A 20747-nucleotide genomic window follows, 5' to 3' on the forward strand; every position below is an offset into this window, starting at 1 on the left:
TTATTATTAGCTTTATAATACTGTATTTTGTGCAGTACAGTGTGTTGACTAGTTCTTCGCACCGAACCTCACGTTCTTTTGTGTTTTGAATTGTGCCGTTGTGATATGGGTCTCTGTGTGATGCCTAAAAAAATGTCTTAAAAACCAGCACATGTTGCTTGAGGCAAGTGGTAGCTGCTGAACGTATCCTGCACTTGTGATGTTTAGAAACAAAAAGTTTTAGCTATGAAACCTTAATTTTAACCACAGAAGGGTCTTTTTTCATGGTATCAGAACTTCAAAACATTTGGTATAGTTGGTTAGATATGGAGATTATGTCAATTGCATGGAAATACAGCTATGCTGGTAGCGTAACATTTTTGGTGGAAGAAATGCTGAAGTACTAGTTTGAAAGTAGATCATAATCTCGTCTGGCCACAGGTGTTTAATATTACTATTTATTGCTTCAATGAAGCATTTTTACCATTAAAATTTAAATTGCTACTTTGAAACTTGGGTAGTATTAATCTGTTACTTCTGTAAATGTGCCAAGGCAGTGTTAACATAGCAGGAATTAAAACCGAAATAAGCCAAGCAAGCAAAACCCCAAAACCTCAACATTAAATTTAGTATGTTGATACTAAATTTAAACAAAGCTTTAAATCGCCTTTCCTGCAAGTTTGTTGGAATCTATTTTGATGCGAACTTGCTACTCTGTCTTAGGTAGCTAAGTTACCACTTCAGCTGATAAACTCCTGGGTCCAGATGCTTGTTCTTGGATTTCCACCTAAAATACATGGTTAAAAAGGTTTATTGCGCACTTTGGGAAGTCAGTAGGTCAGGACTGGTTTGTTCCAGAATTTCAGAAATCACAATCTGGAGTTCCTCACGAAAAATATCCTTCCAGGAGTCTCCTTTAATAAATGGAAGCTGTTCAGCTGAAGAGAGCCGCAGCAGAGTATGGTGGAGAGAAACTGCTTACGTTATGACAATATGAAGCCTTAATGTTGAATGAACAAACTCTTGAAGGAGCTACTGAATTGTATTCTGAAAGGTCTATAACCATCTGCTCTCTCAATTTTAGGAATGAAGCTGCTGCCCAATCTAAGCAATGTACAAATACAGAGGTGTACTGTTTATTTTTAAGTGCGTTATTCCAGACCAGGGGCGGATAGGAAAAGTGAGGAAGAAAGCAGTATATGTGAAGGTTGCTTATGTGATGATTAAGCATTCAGCTTTTTAGTCATCTTTATGTTGTTCCTGTCTCCTCCCAACTCCACGCACCCAGTATGGTAACTGATGATCTGACCGACCTGCCCTCTGAAACTTCCTCGCTCCTCTGTAAGCAGCTGGTGGTAACCCTTTGTGAAGCAAGGAGCAAGCTGCTACGAAGTGATGGGGAAGTATTGATTTAGTTGCTGATTTGTTGGAGTAGGTTTGTTCTCATTCTTAAATGAGAAGTGAGCAAGTGACTCTGGCTACTTTAAATTTTGAGGACGTAATAACTGAATCAGTCCCCTACTTACCTTTCAGCTGCTCATCATGACAAAAAGTGAAGCCAGATTCTTATCTTACCTGGTATTGCAACAAAATAATGGTCCCAGATGCTTTATAGCATTTTAAAGAAGTAATGAAATATTCCTGTTTATGAGTGGGAAAAGAGCTGCCTTGCTGCTATTTGGAAATAGAAATTTTTCATAAAACCTGAATAGTCTTGCACAGAACACTTAATCTAATTAGAGACTCGCCCTCTCAAATATTTTGAGGTTAAGATCAACAAGTATAAAGTAGTAACTCAAACTTTTTTTTTAACTTGGGGATATATCTCAGTTCCATTGTTTGAAAAGATAATGGTGATTTCTGACCAAATTCCTTTTGACAAAAAGTTGCTAAAATTGGTTATTATGCTTGAACCGCATGATACCTTTTTCTGGATTATTTATGCTATTATGAAGAGAACTGCAAAGGAAATGAGGAGCTTCCTATGTAATCAAGTGGTCAACTGCTGTTTCCTCTATCGGGAATAGCATTGGCGATTACTCACAGTCGCTGTGTTTGCATTGTTGTCCTGGGCATGGAATGGGAGACTCTGAAGCAGGAGGAGGGAAAGAGAAAATACAGTGGCTATGCCTGAAATGCTGCAGTTCTAAAAAGAGAGTAGCTTTTTGCTCCCATAGGTATGAGGTGCTTTTGAATGCTTCTTTGTTTTAATGACTGTTTGATGGCACAATTAAATATTACTTTTAGCAGGTTTAGTTTAGCTTCTTTAAACACATTTAACCCACCCTATCTCTGGACTGACTTTGCTTACTTTTGTCCTCTAGCCTGTTTTGTTGAAAGGATGCTACTGGGATCTCTGCGGGACATTGGAGACTCTCAGGACTGTAAAACCCTGTCAGTGTTTCTGTGTGGACAACATCTGATGTAGTGTTTTGCAGAAGGTCTCTTGGCCCCGCTGAGCAATTCCTCTACGATTTGTGTCATTCCTGCTTCACCCAAACTCTTGTCAGTATTGTTATTTTACGCCCAGGACATGAAAGATATTTCGGAGGCTGCTGTTAGCAGCTGCTGATTGTAGCTCTAATGTACTCCATACTCAGTGGCTCCTGACATTTTGGGGGAAATGTTATTTCCAGTAGAAAATAACATCACCTTGGTATTTGGTAACATCAGTCATTATTTAGTTACTTCTAGTTGAAATTATAAAAATAAATACACTTTTTTATTCAGTTCTACTCTTAGACATTAGATGTTATGTCCTCTAGTACTGTGAACAAAAATATTACTTCTGCTCTCAGTTTTTAATGATTTATTAATTGAAATATAGCCTGACTTCAATAGCCTTTCTTAGGCCTTTTATACTGAGTTACAAATACTGTATTACTTTCCTAATGTTTTGTTTGTTGAGCCTTAGACAAGTGAAATAAGTGTTTAGACAGGGATCACGAAATACCTGAATTCCCATAGATAACCAGTTTATCACTGCTAGGTGCTGTTAAGGAACTCTGACATACTCCTGGTTGGTTGGGGTTCTGGATCTGCGGAGGTGTTCCTTGCTTCTGTAAACTATTGCTCTTAATTTTATTTTGAGTGCCAGTAGCTACACAAGGGAAAAGTATGAGAGTGAGATATCGTATTTATAATTTAAGCTAGTAAAATGGCTTTCTAGCAGCAAAAGAGTGCTCCCCTCACCCCTTCAATTGAGCGTTTTTTTAATCCCTCCTTTATGCTGGCATTGTGACTCCATGGTGAAGTTCTAAAGAAAGCTGGGGGACTAGGATTAATTCTTTTTGGGCTTTTGTCTCTGCACTAGCTCATTAGAGTTCACCTGAATGCTTGTGTTGAAGCAATCGAAATGACATGTAGCTGGAGGGGGGTAGGTAGGGAGAGGGAAAGCCCCTTCAAATGTAAACGCTAGTTGCCATTGAATTAGCTTAATGTCATAAGCTGCCTCACTGCCACGGACAAACAGGACACATGGAATAATTTTTCTCTTGACGTAACTTTCCAGTAATCAGCCATTAGGAATTTTCAGGGAATTTATTTCTAGGTCTATATGAATAGTATATATTCCATGTTCTGTTCTAATAATCATAATGTGGAGGATACATAAAAGAACATGGCATTGAGGTATAGAGATCTTCTTAAATGAACTTGTTTACAGAGCAAGACCTTTTAGCCAATGTACTTGCTTCCAGTTTGGCAAAATAGATGCTACTGTAGATGGGAACGAGTGTGGAACCCCCTCGGAGAAAAGGAAACTGGTAGATAGTTGGAAGGGAAAATGCTTCTGCACTAGGAGAAGGCTGCCAGCTCAAGTACAAAGCATTGAAGTGATTTGTTATGTTGATAGCTACGTGGTATCTTCTGTTTCAAGTCTAAAAGTAAATAGAGTAGTGAGGGAGTGAAATCGGAACCAAAGCAATATTTTGGTTGTGCAAGTACCTTAGTAATGTATGTTTAGGACTACTGTGAACTAGCTTTTGTGTTAGAATGGAGGAATTAGTAGTATGAGAGTAGTCGAAAGATAGCTTCACGAAACAGTTAAGTGCAAAGTCACTATTGGTCTGAAGATACTGTAGATGGTGTTACTGCAGAGAGAGCCCTTTTTTATCTTGTCAGCAGTTGTTTTTAAATGCATCTAACTGAAGCTGAATGTCATTCACCAAGTGCAGGGCTTGATGAAATTTGTTGCCAAAGATTATACAACAGGATTAGGTAGGATTTGCAGAGGGAAGACTATCAACAGATAAATTTTACCAAAGTATTACAACTACTGTAAAGATTTTTTTCCAATCTATCTGTGCTCATGGTAGTCCTGTCAAACAACATGAAAATAACTAGCAGCATTAGTAAGCTGCTTCATAGATTTTATGAAATGACCTGATTCCCTTAAATAAACAAATGAACAAGTAATTGAAAATGATAATTCCTTGAAGAGTTTTTTGAGTGACACAATTTAAAAAAAAACCACAGTTTTTGGGACTCTCACTCCTGTTTGGAAGTTGCAATATGGATCCAGTATTTCTTTTAAATATTCAAAAAAGCTATAGTTAATGCTCCTAATCATGGCTTAAAGTGTGTGGTGTTTTCATGTGTAAGTTCGGCTACCTGTTTGGTTGTATCTGGAGTGAATGAATATCCTTTTCCTGGCTGTATGGTAGGAGTAACTAGAAGGATGTCTTAAGCTTTTTGTGTGTATGTGCTCAAGATGAAGCTGCGTATAAGCTCTTTGGTTGTGCATCTTTGGCTATGACACAGCTGATGTCACTAAATTTCATTCAACAGTGCAGACTTTTGAGTTTGGGTTTGTTTTTTTTTTTTTCAGAACTAATATTGTAGGTGTTAATGATTATATAGCCTGAAGTATGGTTGTTTTGTTCTTAAAAACAAACGGGGAAGGTAAGTATTTCAGGTAGAGAGGGAAAATCATAATAATTCAAAAACAGGTCCTTCCCCCTATTTCCATAGTATTTGTTATAACAAAATTGTGGTTTAAGCTACATTTTGAAATGGTATTATTCCTTCAAACCTGCTTCACTAACCTAATTTACTTGGAAAACAACTTTTTGAAATCCAGTCAAATGTTGGATTTAAATCAATGTGATCTGGAATGTATGAATTTAATGATTGTAGACTGAATTCCAAGACAGTGTGACAATAATTGTGCAACTGGAACAAACTTAAGTGTTGCACATTAGTGTCTCTTGAGGTAGTAAAACGAGTAATAAGGTTAATGAAGCTGGCAACAGACCAGTGCAATTCCTGTGCTATCACATTGCTTTTTGGCAAGGTCTTGACCTGCTGTAAAACCTTTAGCAATGTCAATTTGGCAGCAAGCTCTCAACAGTGCTGTAAACAAGAGAACAGTGAGTGAGAGGTTTTTCTGTGTTTGGGACCCTTTCCTTCACAAATTTGTGTGCGCAATAATCTCGTCAGTCTTCCTATTTTGCATTTTGCCAGATGGCATCCTCTTACGGTTTTGGTTGGGTTTTTTTTGATGTATTAATTCTTCATAGCTATCCTAAAGTCTCCCAGAAAAAAAGTGAATGTTTTGCTCCTTGTAAAATGTTTTTAAAGTTGGTCTGCCCCGTTTCAGAGGGTAGAGCGGGACGTTTGGGAACTGGGTTTGGTCAAGAATAGATTTTGTGTTAAAGTTAAGGGTCTAAGCGCATTTTGGTGTTGTATGGGGTTTTTTTTTTTTTTTTTTTTTTTTTTTCCTGGACAGGGAGGGTAAAGTCTCCAGTTGTGGTTTTTTTTTTTTTCCAAGTAGATTCCCTGCTGCAGTTTGTCTGCTCCAGGAGAATCAGGTGCTTGTTTCCTATTAGGCTTGTTAGCATTCCTACTTTAAACTCCTGACTAATTAGCCCCGTTGCCAGAGCACTTGCACGCAGAGTATCAGATAGCACCCGCCTTTCTCTAGTTCAGTCACTGTAGCTGCCTGTCTTAACCCTCTGTGGTGCAGATTCCAGCTCATCCCCCAGGAGTGAGAAGCCAGCGTAGCACAATCAAGTTTATCATCGCAGAGTAGAAGTTGGACCAGTTTTTCTTGGCTGTGTCAGCAGAAAAATAAATATGCTATGACCCCTTGTTGTATTATGTAAAAATAACCCTATTTTGATGGTTTCTTTAGATATCGTGTTGCATCATACTAAAGCCCGATACTAAAATGGTAAAAATGCAGTGCTGGTTGCAAGAAGTTATTCAGACAGCTGTTTATTTAAAGGATTGTTGCTATCACACTTTTTGTCATGCAATGAGAGTCTATTTCCTGTATTTCCAGGATACGGGGTATATTGAGAGCAAATAAAAATGAGTACTGTGTCAGGTGGATGCTAGGTAATTGAAGTGAGGGTGTTTTCTGAACTGCTCTGTGTTAGTGGTTGGTGTCAGCCTGTTGGTGGGGACCAGCTTGTTAAATATGATTTTTAATTAATCCATTGGTTGTTAGATTGAACCTTCAGCCTATGTCAGGAATGTGAAGTTGCTGCAGTAAGTGGTCAGATAGAGACAAGACATCAGATGTAGTTTCCACTATGAAGAGAGAGTCTGTGGTGTGTGCTGCTTGAGGTGAAAATTCTCTCGCCAGTTTTTACCAGTTTCGCTGATTAATTTAAAAACTACCTGTAGTGTCATTTCTTATGGATTTAACATTAGTCTTAATGATAAGTTTCTCTACCAAAGCTTAATTATACAGGAAGCAGTTTGATCTTTTTAAATTGTAGAGAATTTATCATGTAACTCCAGTATTCAACAACTCCTGCAGTATGCCTGTTCTGGAAATGCCCTTAAGACTGTGGTATTCTAAATTTCAGTTTGTGGTTTTAAAAATTTGTGTACTTTTCTAAATGTCACACATTTGTGGAATGAGTCTTTAAAATAATTGAGAGATTCGCCATATCTGTAATGAGGCCACAATTTCCACTTAGCTCGTCAGGACTGTCAGTCTCTGCTAGGACACAGTTCCACCTTATCAGTATCAGCATCCTCAAGATTCTTTTTGGTGATGATGCCACTGTGTAGATGAGCTAGAACTACGTTTTTCTTGAAAAAGATCTTCACTTTTTACATGAAACATTCAAATGTTCCTTTTGAAAACTTGTCTGCCTCTAGCTTTGAAATTCCCCTTTGAAAGTGGGATTGTCACCATACTTAGGAGCACCTTATTGCTGTGCTGTTGTACTCTTCACTGTTCTCTCAGAAATGCATAAACATTGCATGAGAGAACAGAAATACAATTAAGTGTTGCCTGGATGCTGTCAAGTGAACCAGACGCTCTGATGGGGAAGATAGCAGGCTGCTGAGCAGGTGTGAAAGCGAGAGCAGTCAGAGATGAGGTTGGATAGATGAGCTGCTGGCTGCTACTTTTCTGCTCCCTTCTTTGCTGCTTCTCTGACCTGTGCAGAGACTTCTCACTGTGCCACGCCAGCATAGCCTGAAACAAAAAAAAAAAGCAGAGTACCTGCTGGCTTATAATGCTGGAAAGTCTCTGTGCAGGGTCCGGTATGTGCTGATGTGAGTGTAAAAGTGGGAATAAAGACTCTAGCTTGGCAGATATTGCTTTTTCATAGTTCCTTCAAGTTGATACAAGGTGCCAGCAGAAGGGCAGTTTAATCCAGCTGCTAGCACTGATGGTTTCCTCCACATTCAGTGGAGGAGGTGGAAAACATCAAACTTCTGAGCTAGTTAACCTGATTCATGTTGCTGTATAGCTGCAGAATGCTGGTGCCTGGCGTAAGGGAGGAGGCGGGAATAAGCATCTAGGTATGAGGAAGGTCTTTCTGCAGCAGCTGGAGTTTTTGTTATTTTGAAGTGACTTGTGCATCTGCACTTTTAAGGTTAAAGTGAGTAAGGGCAATCATTTTTGTGGTCTGATTGATGCGTGAAGATGCCCTGTATTTATTCAGGGTTGCAGCTCTGCAGGTTGTTAGCAAGTATGCCAATGGAAAATCAGACTTCCAGTGCTTGAACTTTCATTCTCCCCCTTAAAATTTTCCTGTTGTGTTCTGATTTGAGGCGTATGTAATAAAGTGTTTCTCTTCCCCAAATCAGAGTGTTCAAAAGGAACAATCTTTAACACAGTAAATAATATGGAGAATTCAGATTAAATAGATCTTTTTAAAAGCCATACCTGAAAGAAGCTATGGTGGATTGTCTGTACTTTGAATTTTTCGTTTCTAAGTTTTCTGGAGTTGTTTATAAGCATTTGATTCTTAGATCTGCAACAGTGATGGTTGTAGGTAAATAGTAGAACGGTAACCAATGGATTCGTGAGGCCCTTGCTATTTGTTACTTTTGCTCTTGTTTTTAAATATGTCAGGACTAATTCAAGGTAAGTGTTGTTTTGGTTTTGACTGGCTTTTTACTGGTTTCAAATATGATTGTACTCTGCCTATATCTCTGTTTTGTTACTAGAGATTTTCAGGGTATTTTGATAGACAAAGCATGTGCCAATTACTTTTCCTTTTTTTTTTTCCGTGTCATGTCATCTCCTTAAAGCAATTTTCCAAATAATATATATGTATTTAATTTTTTTTTACATTTTTAGGGCATCTTTTCAAAGTAACTATTAACTACCAGATCCTCAGTCTTGTGGTATTAGGAGAGTCACTGAATGGCTTATAAAGAGAGTTTATAAAGGGGGGTCTGATTTAATCAGGAGCTATGATTTAATCTCCTGTTGCATTTTTTGAGTTTAAGCAATCTAGTTTAATGAATGCTTGAATAGTTAAAGAACTGTTGGTAGTGCTCATTGTTGAAAATATTTTTATTTTTCAGTTAACTGTTGTAGGTTTTATATTGTAAGAACTATCTACATTTTCTGTGGTTAATTGTGAAAGATTAAATGATGCTGTCCACTGCAGTTTAACAGAAAATATCCTGCAGGTGGCAGACAGTTGCTGTGTGTTGCAAGTGCTGTAAAGATTTTGCTGATCATTTACTGTAGGTTTGGAAATTAGGGTTAGAAGGTTAAATCTTTTTGGGGAGCACCCTTGGTAGGTTTTTATTTATTTTTAATGGTAGCTGCTTCTGGTGTCATAAATCTTGGTTGAAGACACTTCATGTTTCCTGTATAGCAATGCCTTTTGTAGAAGATTATGAAAACTTAAGTGTTTTCAGAATGAAGCGTGATTGATGGTTGTATACTGAGGCTGGTGGCTTTGGCAAAATACAATTCTGAAAATAACTTTTTTTTCATTTTGAAGTAGGTAGGAAATACCTGGTTCATCTACCTTGTGCAGATGGGTCTGTTCTGAAGTTTAATTTTTTGCACTGCAAGGTGTAACTCGCCAGGAAAGTATTCAAGAGTACAGTAATGTTTGTTTCATCCCAAGAGCTGTTATATTAATCATTCTTGCTATGTGGGCAGATAGGTAATAGGAAGTAGGGAGAATGCATAGGAAGTATACAGTAGAATACTTGTATTGGTGATGTTTCAAGGTTCACACGGGCATTCAAGCTGCATTTATAAAAGTCAGTCCTGTTTTAGGGTATGTGTTAATTATATGTATAGAGATGAATTTTGGCCTTAGCTTAAGATCTTATTTGTGTAACGTTCGTCATAAACTGCAGTGGGTTTTGTATTGACTTCATTGCATTACATTTATCTTACAAAAATGTAGTACCTCTTGTTTTTTGATCTTGAGGCTGTGTTTCATATTGTAGTGGTGCTGGTTCCTAATATGTGGTTTCCTTAAGGAAAATAAAGAGGGGATTTCATTTAGTTATGCTCCTTGTGTTGTGGGTTATTGATAATTCTCTCTGATAGAAAGCTCAGCTGTTGGTCCTGCTGCTGTGAACATTATGGTGCGAGTAAATTGTTGTGGCAGAATGAGTCATTCTGTAGTGGAAAGTCTTTGTTGATCCAGGTGTCAAAAGTTTGGAAGAGGAAGTAAAACTGATGAAAATTATTTTTATAGGAACTGTTTTTTGATCTGTATTATTCTTCCTCTCTTCTCTTGGAACCATTTAGGGTATTCTTTCATTAATCTTGAAGCTGCGCTTTTTGAAAGTATCTGAAAAACTGTAGCTTAGCAAGAACATTGCTTTTTTCTATGACATGGAAAACAGTTTATAACAGTTAACAGGATTTTTTTTTTTTCTTTAAAAGACTATTTGGAATTCCTTTTTGATAGTTGGCCGTAGAGTCTGTATGTGAAAATACTGTCTGTCCTTTAGTTTCAAGTTGAGAATTTGCTCCTGGGAACGTATGCTAGAAACTTGACCTTTCATGTATTTTCAATGCTTACTGCCCTAGTGACTTAATGTGCTTGGATTTTAAAATCTTGTAGGAATTCTTTTTTAAAATATTCATATATTCATTACAATTGCTCGGATTTGTTCATACTTACAGCTTTTGGAGAGGCAAAGGAAGCAATTCCATTTTACTCTGCAGAGTGACAATGAGTCAGGTACAAAGGCGTTAGGCGAATGCTTCAGAATATCTTGCAGTGATAATACTGTAGTTATGCTGACCTGTTATATCAATATTGTGACCCGAGTTCATTTGAAAGCAACTTGTATTTGTTTAATTCTAATTGTTGCGTTGTGGATTGGGGATTTCTTGTGATTTATATTCTATTAGCAAAACTCCCGAGCAACAAGTACATGCACCTGAATAATAATCACAGCTTAGTTAGGAGTTAGTGTTTTGTAGGTTTTTTTGCCTGTAGAATTTGAATGGGGCAGGAAGAAAGATGTGATGTTCTTCATGCTGGTTTTTGGTATTTTCTAGATGCAGTCATGCAGAATGCTGCTTGCAAGGCAAACACTGTTATCAATGCAGCTAAAAGAGATCAAAGATCGGCTCTTGGAGGGGTTACAGATGAGGATTTCTGAAGAGAAACTTGTATGTTCTCTAGTGCTCAAGAGATTGAATAGTTTACAAAATTAATAGTGTGTAATATGCTTAATTATTGAAGTACGTATTGCTTTGTGATTGATATTGTGGGATAGCAGTTTAAAAGCCGACGAGTATTCTTTGCTAGGCCTGTGGGAGTAGTGATCCTGATCTTCTCATTCATTGCTGCATCCTACATAACTGGGATAATACTCCGTCGTTACCTCCTCTGACACTTTAAAGGAGGAGTTTCCTTTCCTCCGTGAGCATGGCTATGGATTACTGCTGCTGGATATTACTGCTTTGTTTGCAGCAGCCTCTCTGATTCTTCAGGAAGTCCAGGTTTCCCTCTTACAGATCCCATTGTGTCGCGTTGCAGACTTTTTCCATACCTCACTTAAAGTATATTCTCTTTATTTCTTTCTACTTCTTTTTCATGTTCGTTCTTGACTATGTTCTCCTTGTGTAAAAAGAATGGGATGATTGGAAGAAAAAAAGAGCTGTTTTTCTGTGGGGATTTTCAAAGAACTGAAGCATTAAATACCTTGGTCTTCCATAACTGTTAACGCTTTTCGTCTGTGTATGTAACCAGCCTCTGTAATCGGAGACTGAAGCTTGAGATGCTTTTCTCTGCCTCTCTTACTTGTTTGCATTTCTGTATAACGTGACTTCAAATGAGTGATTATCTTATTATTACTGATTACTGCTTTAAAGCAGAAATGCCTACTTGATAGTAAGTAACTGGGAGCTAGATTTAAAGATCAAACAATCCATTTTGAGAAACAGGAATTGCTTTGCTGAAGCTTCACTGAAACCTTTGATGATGACTGATTTAAAAACTTGTATGTCACTTCTTCAGTTTTAAATGTGACTTAAGGGATCTGTGAGACTGTTATGTATTCAAGTTTGTTTGCTTCCTGCTTTTGTAGTGCTCTTTTTCAGTTGACGATGGTCTGAGGTCATCGAGGAGGATGTCAGAGGAGGGCGATAGCACTGAACATGCAGATGTTTTCTAAGAATGTTTCATCAAAGCCTTTCACAAGATTTGGTAGAATTCTGAATTCTTTTGCTATTGTGAAAGTTGTTGTTTCAAGTGTGCCATTCTGATACTTTAGTGTGTCCAACATACTTCTGAAAAATACTGAAGTATTGAAAAATACGACATACTGAAGACATACTTTTGAAAAATTTAACCTGTTGGTTTTGAAGCAGTTACTGCCTATCCTTGACTTTATGCAAAAATGTCATAACTAAGTAGTTGAAGCACTTTTATAATTTCTTTTTCGTGAGTAATGAAGTGATACAACTTACTTTTATTTGTAAAACCAAGAAAAACTGGTTAACTGGCAATTTTTTTATTACATGAGTTGGAACCTTTTTTTGAGTAGGATATACTTTTGTATAAGTTCTTCTGATAGTGATAAAAAGAATAATTAGGCTTTGTATTTAAAGAAAATATAACATGATTTGAAAGGCTTAAAAGGAGCTGACTTTTGCTAGGTGCTTTAAAAAATATATTTTGCAGTCTCGATGATCAGAATTAAAATTTTGTGAAAATTGACTGTAGTTGTGTAGCCAAAGACTATTCTGTGTCCTCATGTTCCTTCCTAAGGAGCCATGGACTTGCACAGCAGATACATAAAATAGCTAATGTGATTAGATGTGAGAGCTAAAATTGCTTATGATGTGTATAAACTCCCATGAGGAACTTAAAAGAGCTTTCATACACTTACGTAATTAGGCACTTCTGAAATACAGAAACCATTTTCACTTCTTTTCGGAAATTTATAAATAGCAGTTCTTATCTTTAGAGAAAGATGGTTTTAAGAGACTTGTAAATGTTTTGGGGAGATTTCTCCACTTGAAGTGTATGGTAGGTAACATTAACAGATATTCGTGTATCTACTTGATTTTGAGCAAGTGATTTTTGTTCTTTAGCCTCTTCTCTTGACACAAGTCCACGTTACAAACTGCAGTGAACCCACCTGGCAGACTTGACAAAGAAATTCAGAAGTGAGCAACTTTGAGGATGAATGTACCTGCCAAAAATAAAGGCTTTAATCCAAAGTTAGAGTGGAGAGTGGAAATCTAAGTGTGAAGCCTGCCTTGTTGTGTTGGTGTGGGTGGTGGCATCGGTCTGTGTGTTTTGTTACTGATCTGCTAAGCACATGGCCAGGAAGTTAAATGTGTCTTGAACTGGATGTATGTATTTATATTTATATATATACACACATATGATATATAATAGTGATGAAGACTGGAGGGGGTGTTGTGGTTTTTGGGGTGGGTTTTTTTTTTTTTTCCTTTTTCTCATCACTTTCCTAAATTTTTGAAATGTGAAACCAATGACTTCTATGTCAGTGAACACTGTTATTTAAATACTGTAGCACTCTAGCAATGCCCAAAGGAACAATTTGGGACTTACTGCAAAAGAAACATAAAACTAACTAGAGCTTTACACTGGGAAGTGGTAGAGCACTGGCATGCACTTGTGCGGTCTCTTTCTTTTTTTTTTTCCTTTCCTTTTTAAAATGCAAAACTTTGGAAAATTGAGGTGGGGGGCCATGGACTGTGGGGATACAGTATGAGATGCTGCCATAGAAGAGAATGGCTGGAAGTGGACAGGCAGTGGTCAGTGCATTCAGTTGTTTTCACATCCAGATTGTCAAAGCAATGAAATAAAACTCAAGTTACAAGTCTTCAGAGGAACACATTACTTTCTTTTCTAAAAAGAAAACAAAACTGACTTTGTACTAATGCCACGTCTTATTCACAATGCAGTTTGTCACCTCTCTGCTTTGTTAGTGTCTGGAAGTAGAACTAAGTTTTAGCAATAAAACTTTAAATAATAATAATAAACTCATGGCGGTTTAGAGGGCTTCTTGAACTGTTTTCTAGATCTTCTCTGAATGGATCTATGTTGCACTTCTTTGCTCTTGAATCTCTGCCAGTACTGCTATGTAGTTGTAGAGAATTAATTAAATCTGTAGGCTTAAAAGTATGGCTAATGGACAGTGGAATGTGCTCTCAATAATCTCCTCTCCTTTAAAAAAAATAATAAAAAATTAAAAAATCAGCTGGAACCTTATCTGTGTATAGGATCTCACATAATACTTAGCTACTGAAAAAAGAGATTTGCAGTGTGCTCATTATCTCAATTCTTGCTTCATATCAGATGGTGGTAGGGAAAACCTTGTGTAAATGGAAATAAGTGTTATAAATATGATATGATTATGCTTCATGACACTTCTGCAGAAAGCTCATGTGTTACCATCTTTTGCAACCACCAAACAAGTGGGTCAAAAGCCTAAATTGGTTATAAAAATAGTCGTGGCTGTTTTGTGAAGCATCATGGTTAAGGAGTATTTACAGAAGGGGTAACCATTTAAGTGAATCCAAAAGAGTGTGTGGGATGTGGCTCACAGTATTAACTGTGAGAAGGCTCTCCATACTAGAGATCATAACATGCTTACATTCATTTTTCTTGCAGGAACTGCAAAATTTTCCAACTCGATTGGAAATACAGGATAGCTGCACTAGGGAAGCTTGTTAAAGCTAAAAGAGGAGAGTAGTAACAAAGTACTTACCACCTGCCGAGAATTAAAGATGCCATGCTGGAGGTACAGACCGAAAGCATGCCAGCTATCAAGGGAAGTGTGAAAGGAAGCTGGCATGGCTGAACATCAGGCAAAGACAGTTATTAGAAAGCTGAAGTGGTATCCAAATCAGGAAAACTGTAAGGATATCAAATCTGGCAAGCAGAATATAAAAGCATAAGATAGAACTAAATAATTTGATGAGTAAATTTTGAAAAGTCTTTATTAATAACTGTCTTTCAGCACATTAGTAGTAGCAAAACTATCACAAGCCATAGGGCTGTGAGACAATCACTTTCTAAAAGAAATTTTCAGAAGATAAGGTGATAGCAGAAAACCTTTTCTTTGTACCTGTGTTGATTGTTGAAAATGTTGGAAAGGTTGCCCTGCTAAGAACCTTTTATGGGTAACTCCTCAGGGGAACTCTCTCTCAAATCAGCATTTGTTAAGCGTTTAGAAAACAAACGGACAATATGAAAGCAAGTTGCTAGAATCAGACAATGCTTATCCAATAACTGTATAGAAAGTGAAGAATGAAGTAATTGTACTAACTGGTAATGACTCCTTTAGCTAGGCACCTTTAGGCCATTGGATATAAATGCAGTGTGAGACTCAGGATGTTGTCTGTGCTGATTAGAAACTACAGTAATGTACAGACTTCATGGACACGTGGTAACTATAATAGGTGGTGGAAAAGTCAACAGAGCTTTGTGAAAAAAAAAGTTGTGCCTTAAACGTATTGGAGCTCACTTGGAGTTAGCAAGAATACATGTAAGGAAGTTCCAATTTGCTATGGTAGGTAGGATTTCCAGAAGTCATTTGGTAGCCTTCTGCATGAGAGGGGTAAGTCCTCGTGTGGATAATTAGGTAATAATTAGAGATAAGAGAAGAAGTGGGTAGGATGCTTTTCAGAGGTGAGTAATAGCTGTTACAAAAATATTCAGGGTAGAAGAATTGAGACCTACCTTTGAATAATTGCAGTTAAGTCCAGAGTGGATGAGGACGTGGCAGTGAGGCGTGTGGAACATGTAACTCCTTGCAGGAAGGAACACTGGTTTGGGATTATATATAGATAGTTCTGTGGGAACACCAATTTAGGCTCAGAAAGATAAATTCTATAAATGGTTAGGATAACAACAGAGAATAAAACAAAATCGGCCATTGTCTAGGTCCGTGGTACATTTACATTTGACTGCTATATTGGCACAGGGTGGGAAGTGCCCTGGGAAGAGCAGTGATTGCTTCTGTGGGTATCTAGGTGGCTGAGATGTTTGTCTTAGCATAGGTTATAACACTTGGTGGTTTTTTTTTCTGAATGATAGAGTAGGTTCAATAAACATCTCATGTTTTTTGCTGTTCAAAGAAATGTTGTGATGTGTTTCGTGTGATCAGATGTAGCACTGGAAAGGGCTGTACTTAGCTTGAAGTCTACCACTACGCTTGACACCTGAGGGTATATCCATTTCAAAGCCTCTGAAAAGTGGAGATGGGAGCAGTGACTATTAAACTGTAGAATAAACTTGGCAATGTTAACTCGGGCACTTGAATCTTCTTGGTTGCCCACGAATGCTGGTATTTATGCAAGGGGCGAGAGTCGGGCGGGTGGAGACTGCTTGGGAACTAAAATTTGAATTTGGAGTTGTTGAACAGATCAGTAACGGAGCTGCATGAGCAGCCAGTGTCCTGCTGCAGTTTGGTAGGCTGGAGTGGAGGACAGGACTGTGAATTTACAATAGTTTGAACAGATCAATGTTGCAGCTGCGGTGTAGCCACTTGGTTAACAGTTGCAGTCCTTCCTTCCTTCCCTCCCCTTCACCTTGTGTTGGTACTGAAGCCTTTCTTCCCTCACAGAGCGTTTAGGGAGCTGTACTTAAGACTAATGTTTCTGAAAAAATAAAATGAAACAGATAAATCAAATGATTTAGCTTCCTCTACAGACTGTTTCTGGGACAAACAGATGCCAACATAAGAGAGAGTAGAGCATGAAGGGGGAGGAAGAGGAGAGAAAACATGATGTTTAGGACTGCTGTGACAGAATGCTCTTCTCTTTGAGACACGTTGCTGTTCCTTGAGAATATTTAGCCTGTGCTCTTACAGACATGGGATACAGGGGCCTGCTCTGGGTAACAAAATATACTGAGACCAGTCTCAAGACTCCGTTCTGGGTTTTAAAAAAACGAACAAACAAACAAACGGTTTTATTAATTCTCCTTCAAGTAAACATGATAATAGCTGTAAATTTTAAATTTAAAGATTCAAGTTTTAAATATTTTCAGTAATATAGAGTACTTAATTTCTTTTTACAGAACACCCTTGTTTATGGTGTCCTAGTTTGCATTGGTTTTCAAAATTTTGAAAACCAATGCAATATTTTGATGTCTTATATTTCATAATATATTTGTAACTAATAATAAAAGAACTCTGAACCTTATAACTGTTAGCCAACACTAAGATTTGTATTTTTATTTCTTTACAGGATCTGGAGTTTCATGGAGTAATGAGATTCTACTTTCAAGACAAAGCAGCTGGAAATTTCGCAACAAAATGTATCCGTGTCTCTAGTACTGCCACAACTCAAGATGTGATAGAAACTCTTGCAGAGAAGTTTCGACCAGACATGCGAATGTTGTCATCCCCTAAATACTCACTTTATGAAGTGCATGTCAGCGGAGGTTAGTATTTATTCACAAAGTCTTTCCTGCATTCACGCCACCTTCCTGTCCACCCTCAGCCAAAATATCTTTAGGTTTACCCCCAGCTTTTGAACCGCATAAGACTTGGGGGTTTTGTTGCTAAGTACATTGCTACTAATTGATGTGTGAGGGAGTGGTATTTCAAAATGTAAGTACATATATCAGGCCTGCAGTTTATGTAAGTTTTGATTATGATCTATTAAATGCTGTACTTTACATCCTGTTAATTTGTTGACATTTGTGAGAGAGTTGCTATTTTTAGGACTAATAGGTAAAGGCTAAATTTGTAATGGGAGAATAGGAGTGTTAAATTGGAGCACTTAAAAAGTACATCCTCAGTTCTTTGATGTTGTGGGCCTTTAATAGATAATGCCTTATAACCCATGTTCCTTTACTGCTAACTGGGGGAAGTTCAACATAGTATTGTTTGAAGCTACTGTGTTTATTAAACAGTTCCTTTCATGTTACCTGTGAAGAACTTGGAGATCTAAATAGCCTTTTGATGCTGCTGGCATTTGTGTCTCCCCAGTAGAAAGCTTCAGGTTGGAAGGTGATAATGTATATGGTGGTGGTGGAGACCGGAATAGGGGAAACCAGCTTTTTGTCGTGATTTGGTGTTGTTTTGTTGTGGTTTTGGTTTTTTTTTTTTTTTTTAATGCTTTGGAAGCTTACACAAGTGGTTTAGCTACCTTAAATTCTGCTTTTGAAAGATTGAAGATAATTTAATTTGAGATAGAGAATGGAAATTTATTGGTATATGTGTCACTTTTCATGATCTATGAACCTGATATGAATTATATGGGATTAGGGAAAAGTGCATGTGCCATCACTGATTTAAGCACTGAATAGTATGTGTTTTTTCTGCTTTAGTTTTCTTTAAAAATGTTAGCACTGTACCTGTAGTCAAAATGAAATTATTTCCTTTGCAGAGCAAGTTCCTGATGTTTTAAAATGTGGCTCCTCATACAATAGGAGTGTTTCTCATTAAATGAAATATCACTGCAAAGACATCATTGTCTTACTATGTCTATGTACTGTCTCCTGCTTCTAGAAGGAAGAATAAATGGCAAGACTTGTTTAATTTTTTTAACCACTCTGTCAGATTTTTTTCATATGCTTAAAATAGATATAGTACACTAAATGAAAATTTGTCTAGTATGTCAATAGTGGATTTTTTTAAATTATTATTTATTTCATAATCTGGTTTATTTTTCTTCAGTCTTTCCAGAACAGTAGTTCTTAGGCCACAATCAGACTGGTTAAATTTAAAATCAGGAAAATGAGTATTTGGAAGTCTTGGGAAGTTACAAAGTTTGAAATAGTCTGACTCGAGATGTAACTTCTCCTGAGTGATGATCTTGTGTTCTCAGTCTTCGGTTCTGACAAAGGATGTATGCAAGACTGTTTTATGTGTACCTTTAGCTTATGTAGATGGAGGGAATACATTTGGGCTGGTTGCTAGAAAGGGGACATATCCTTCTATTTCCCCAGGCTTTCTGTCCCTATACTTAACAGGTAAATATTAACTTTTCAGCAAACCTTTCGTTTTCTTAAGAGCGTAACTTGTTTCTAAATATCTTTACTCTTGAGGTGCCAAGTAACTGTTACTGCTTTTCATTTTTTTGAAGAAGAAAGAAGATTAGATGTAGATGAGAAGCCTCTTGTTGTACAATTAAACTGGAACAAAGATGATCGAGAGGGAAGATTTGTTCTCAAGAATGAAAATGATACGCTTCCTCCAAAGGTGAGTCTGTAAGAAGTTGTGTGCTGGTTGTAACAGCAGTTTTGAAATGTGTGGGACTTTATATAGCAAAACATAATTTCTACTTTTCTAATTCCTGAAAACAATTTCTGATAATGACCTTTGATATCTGGAGCAAGTCTTTTTAAAAATAATTAAAATGCATCTTGGCGACACAGCGTATTTGTGATCTTTCTGATGGCTTGTAGTTCTTTGGACTATGAAGCTGCCTAGTACTGCAGCGTGTAATGCCCAGAGAACTTAGAGGTTGCTTTGTTCTAATATTATGAATTAAACGTTTCCTCAAATAGTATGATGTCAAACACCTAGGACCTCTTGCAGAGCCTTTAAAAGGGGATGCCAGAAGGAGTTAAATAATGAAAAATTGTTACCTCCCTAGATAATATTCTGTTTCTTAACAGAACTGATGGGAGCCTGTTTCCTTTTGGGGAGGTGGTGGTCATTTGTTGTGTTTTTTTTTCTTCCCCCCTTTCAAATGCAAAATTTTCAAATGCTGACATGTGAACATCAGCTGTACAAAAGCTTTTTTTTTATATCAGTCATTTAAACATTAAATTAGATCACACTTCAGCTCCCAAAGTCATATAATTATATATCTATCTATCTGATGCTTATAGCTATGGAAAACATGCTGTTCAGTGCGGGCTGTCTTCAGACAGGAGTGCTATATTTCTTTTCCTCTTTGAATTAAGACCTTGTTAATTTTAAAGGTGTTTTGGCTATAGGTACATGAGCAATTCTTACACTATGCTTTTGACAACAGGGTACATCATCCATTTTAGAGGTGGGGAGGGAAAATTAATGACATCTTGCGCTATGTCTACCAGACTTGATGTTCCTATTCATTGAGTTTAACATTCTTTAATCTTCCTTCTTGGTATTCTTCACTTCCTGATAGAAGCAGTCTTCTCATCTTCTATTATTTTCTCTACAGAAGGCAAATGAGCTTAGGATTACAGGTATCTTGTGTATGCAAGGAGCAGGAATTGGGGAAGAGAGCGCTGGAAGGACAACTCTGAAGAATACGCCATAGAGGAAATGTCCTCTATAAAGTCTTTCCTTCTGCAGTTTATTCATATCAGATGCTCCAACACAGTTATCTTGAAAGCAGATTAAGTGCAGTATTGTTTTGCGAAGTTTTTTTACTGGGAGGCAGAAATTTGTTTTGCAGCCTTCAGTTAATCTTTGAGGCCAAGTAGGTAGTAGGCATTATTCCAGTAAAATTCTGCAGTTTCTTTGCTTTCTTGACTACAAGGTGCTCATTCAGTTCATGCCTGCTTTGGAATATGAAATGATTTTTGCCTTCTGTGTTATTCCAGAGAGTGTGAGTCCCCTCTCTGTGTAATGCAGTATTGTTGCATGGAATATTGTTTCTGTTTTAGTAATACTATGTCTTAATCACATTTATCTGGAAAGTTAAAACCAATCCTAACTCTTCATTGGACTAAAAATGATGGAAGTTGTTTTAAACTCATTTCTTTCAGAAGGCTCAGAGTAATGGCCCTGAAAAACAAGAAAAAGAGGGAGTAATTCAGAATTTCAAACGAACACTTTCAAAAAAAGAAAAAAAAGAAAAAAAAAGACGTGAAAAAGAGGCGTTGCGACAAGCATCAGATAAAGATGATAGACTTCTTCATGGGGATGATATGTAAGTGTGTTAAACTTTTAATCAGTTCATATAACCTACATCTTTAAAGGATTCCCCCTCTCTACCAAATAAGTTTGTTTCTTTCAAAAGTAAGTAGTTGACAATGATGTACTTTAAGAAGGTAGAACATGGGTAGAACATGGGTGAAAAATGATCATAAACCAGCATATTTGATGTCAATTTCTGTGGTTTATACGTACATTTTGCCCCAAGGTTTGTTTTTAAACCA

At 37.2% G+C, this 20747-nt stretch overlaps 1 protein-coding gene across 6 annotated transcripts in view; it reads left to right on the forward strand.

Moving 5' to 3' along the window:
• Window positions 1–20747, forward strand: part of AFDN (afadin, adherens junction formation factor) — a 133337-nt gene that overhangs the window by 19868 nt on the left and 92722 nt on the right. For 4 of the 6 annotated variants that reach the window (XM_074169033.1, XM_074169034.1, XM_074169037.1 and 1 more), the window contains exons 2-4: window positions 16892–17087; window positions 18740–18852; window positions 20355–20518. In XM_074169033.1, the coding sequence (XP_074025134.1) occupies window positions 16892–17087; window positions 18740–18852; window positions 20355–20518 (473 nt within the window). Of the gene's footprint in view, window positions 1–16891; window positions 17088–18736; window positions 18853–20354; window positions 20519–20747 lie in introns of all 6 variants that reach the window. The other 2 variants (XM_074169036.1, XM_074169038.1) reach the window with 2 other exon arrangements.

This window comes from Numenius arquata, chromosome 2 (assembly GCF_964106895.1).
Source record: "Numenius arquata chromosome 2, bNumArq3.hap1.1, whole genome shotgun sequence".
NCBI classification, from domain to species: domain Eukaryota; kingdom Metazoa; phylum Chordata; class Aves; order Charadriiformes; family Scolopacidae; genus Numenius; species Numenius arquata.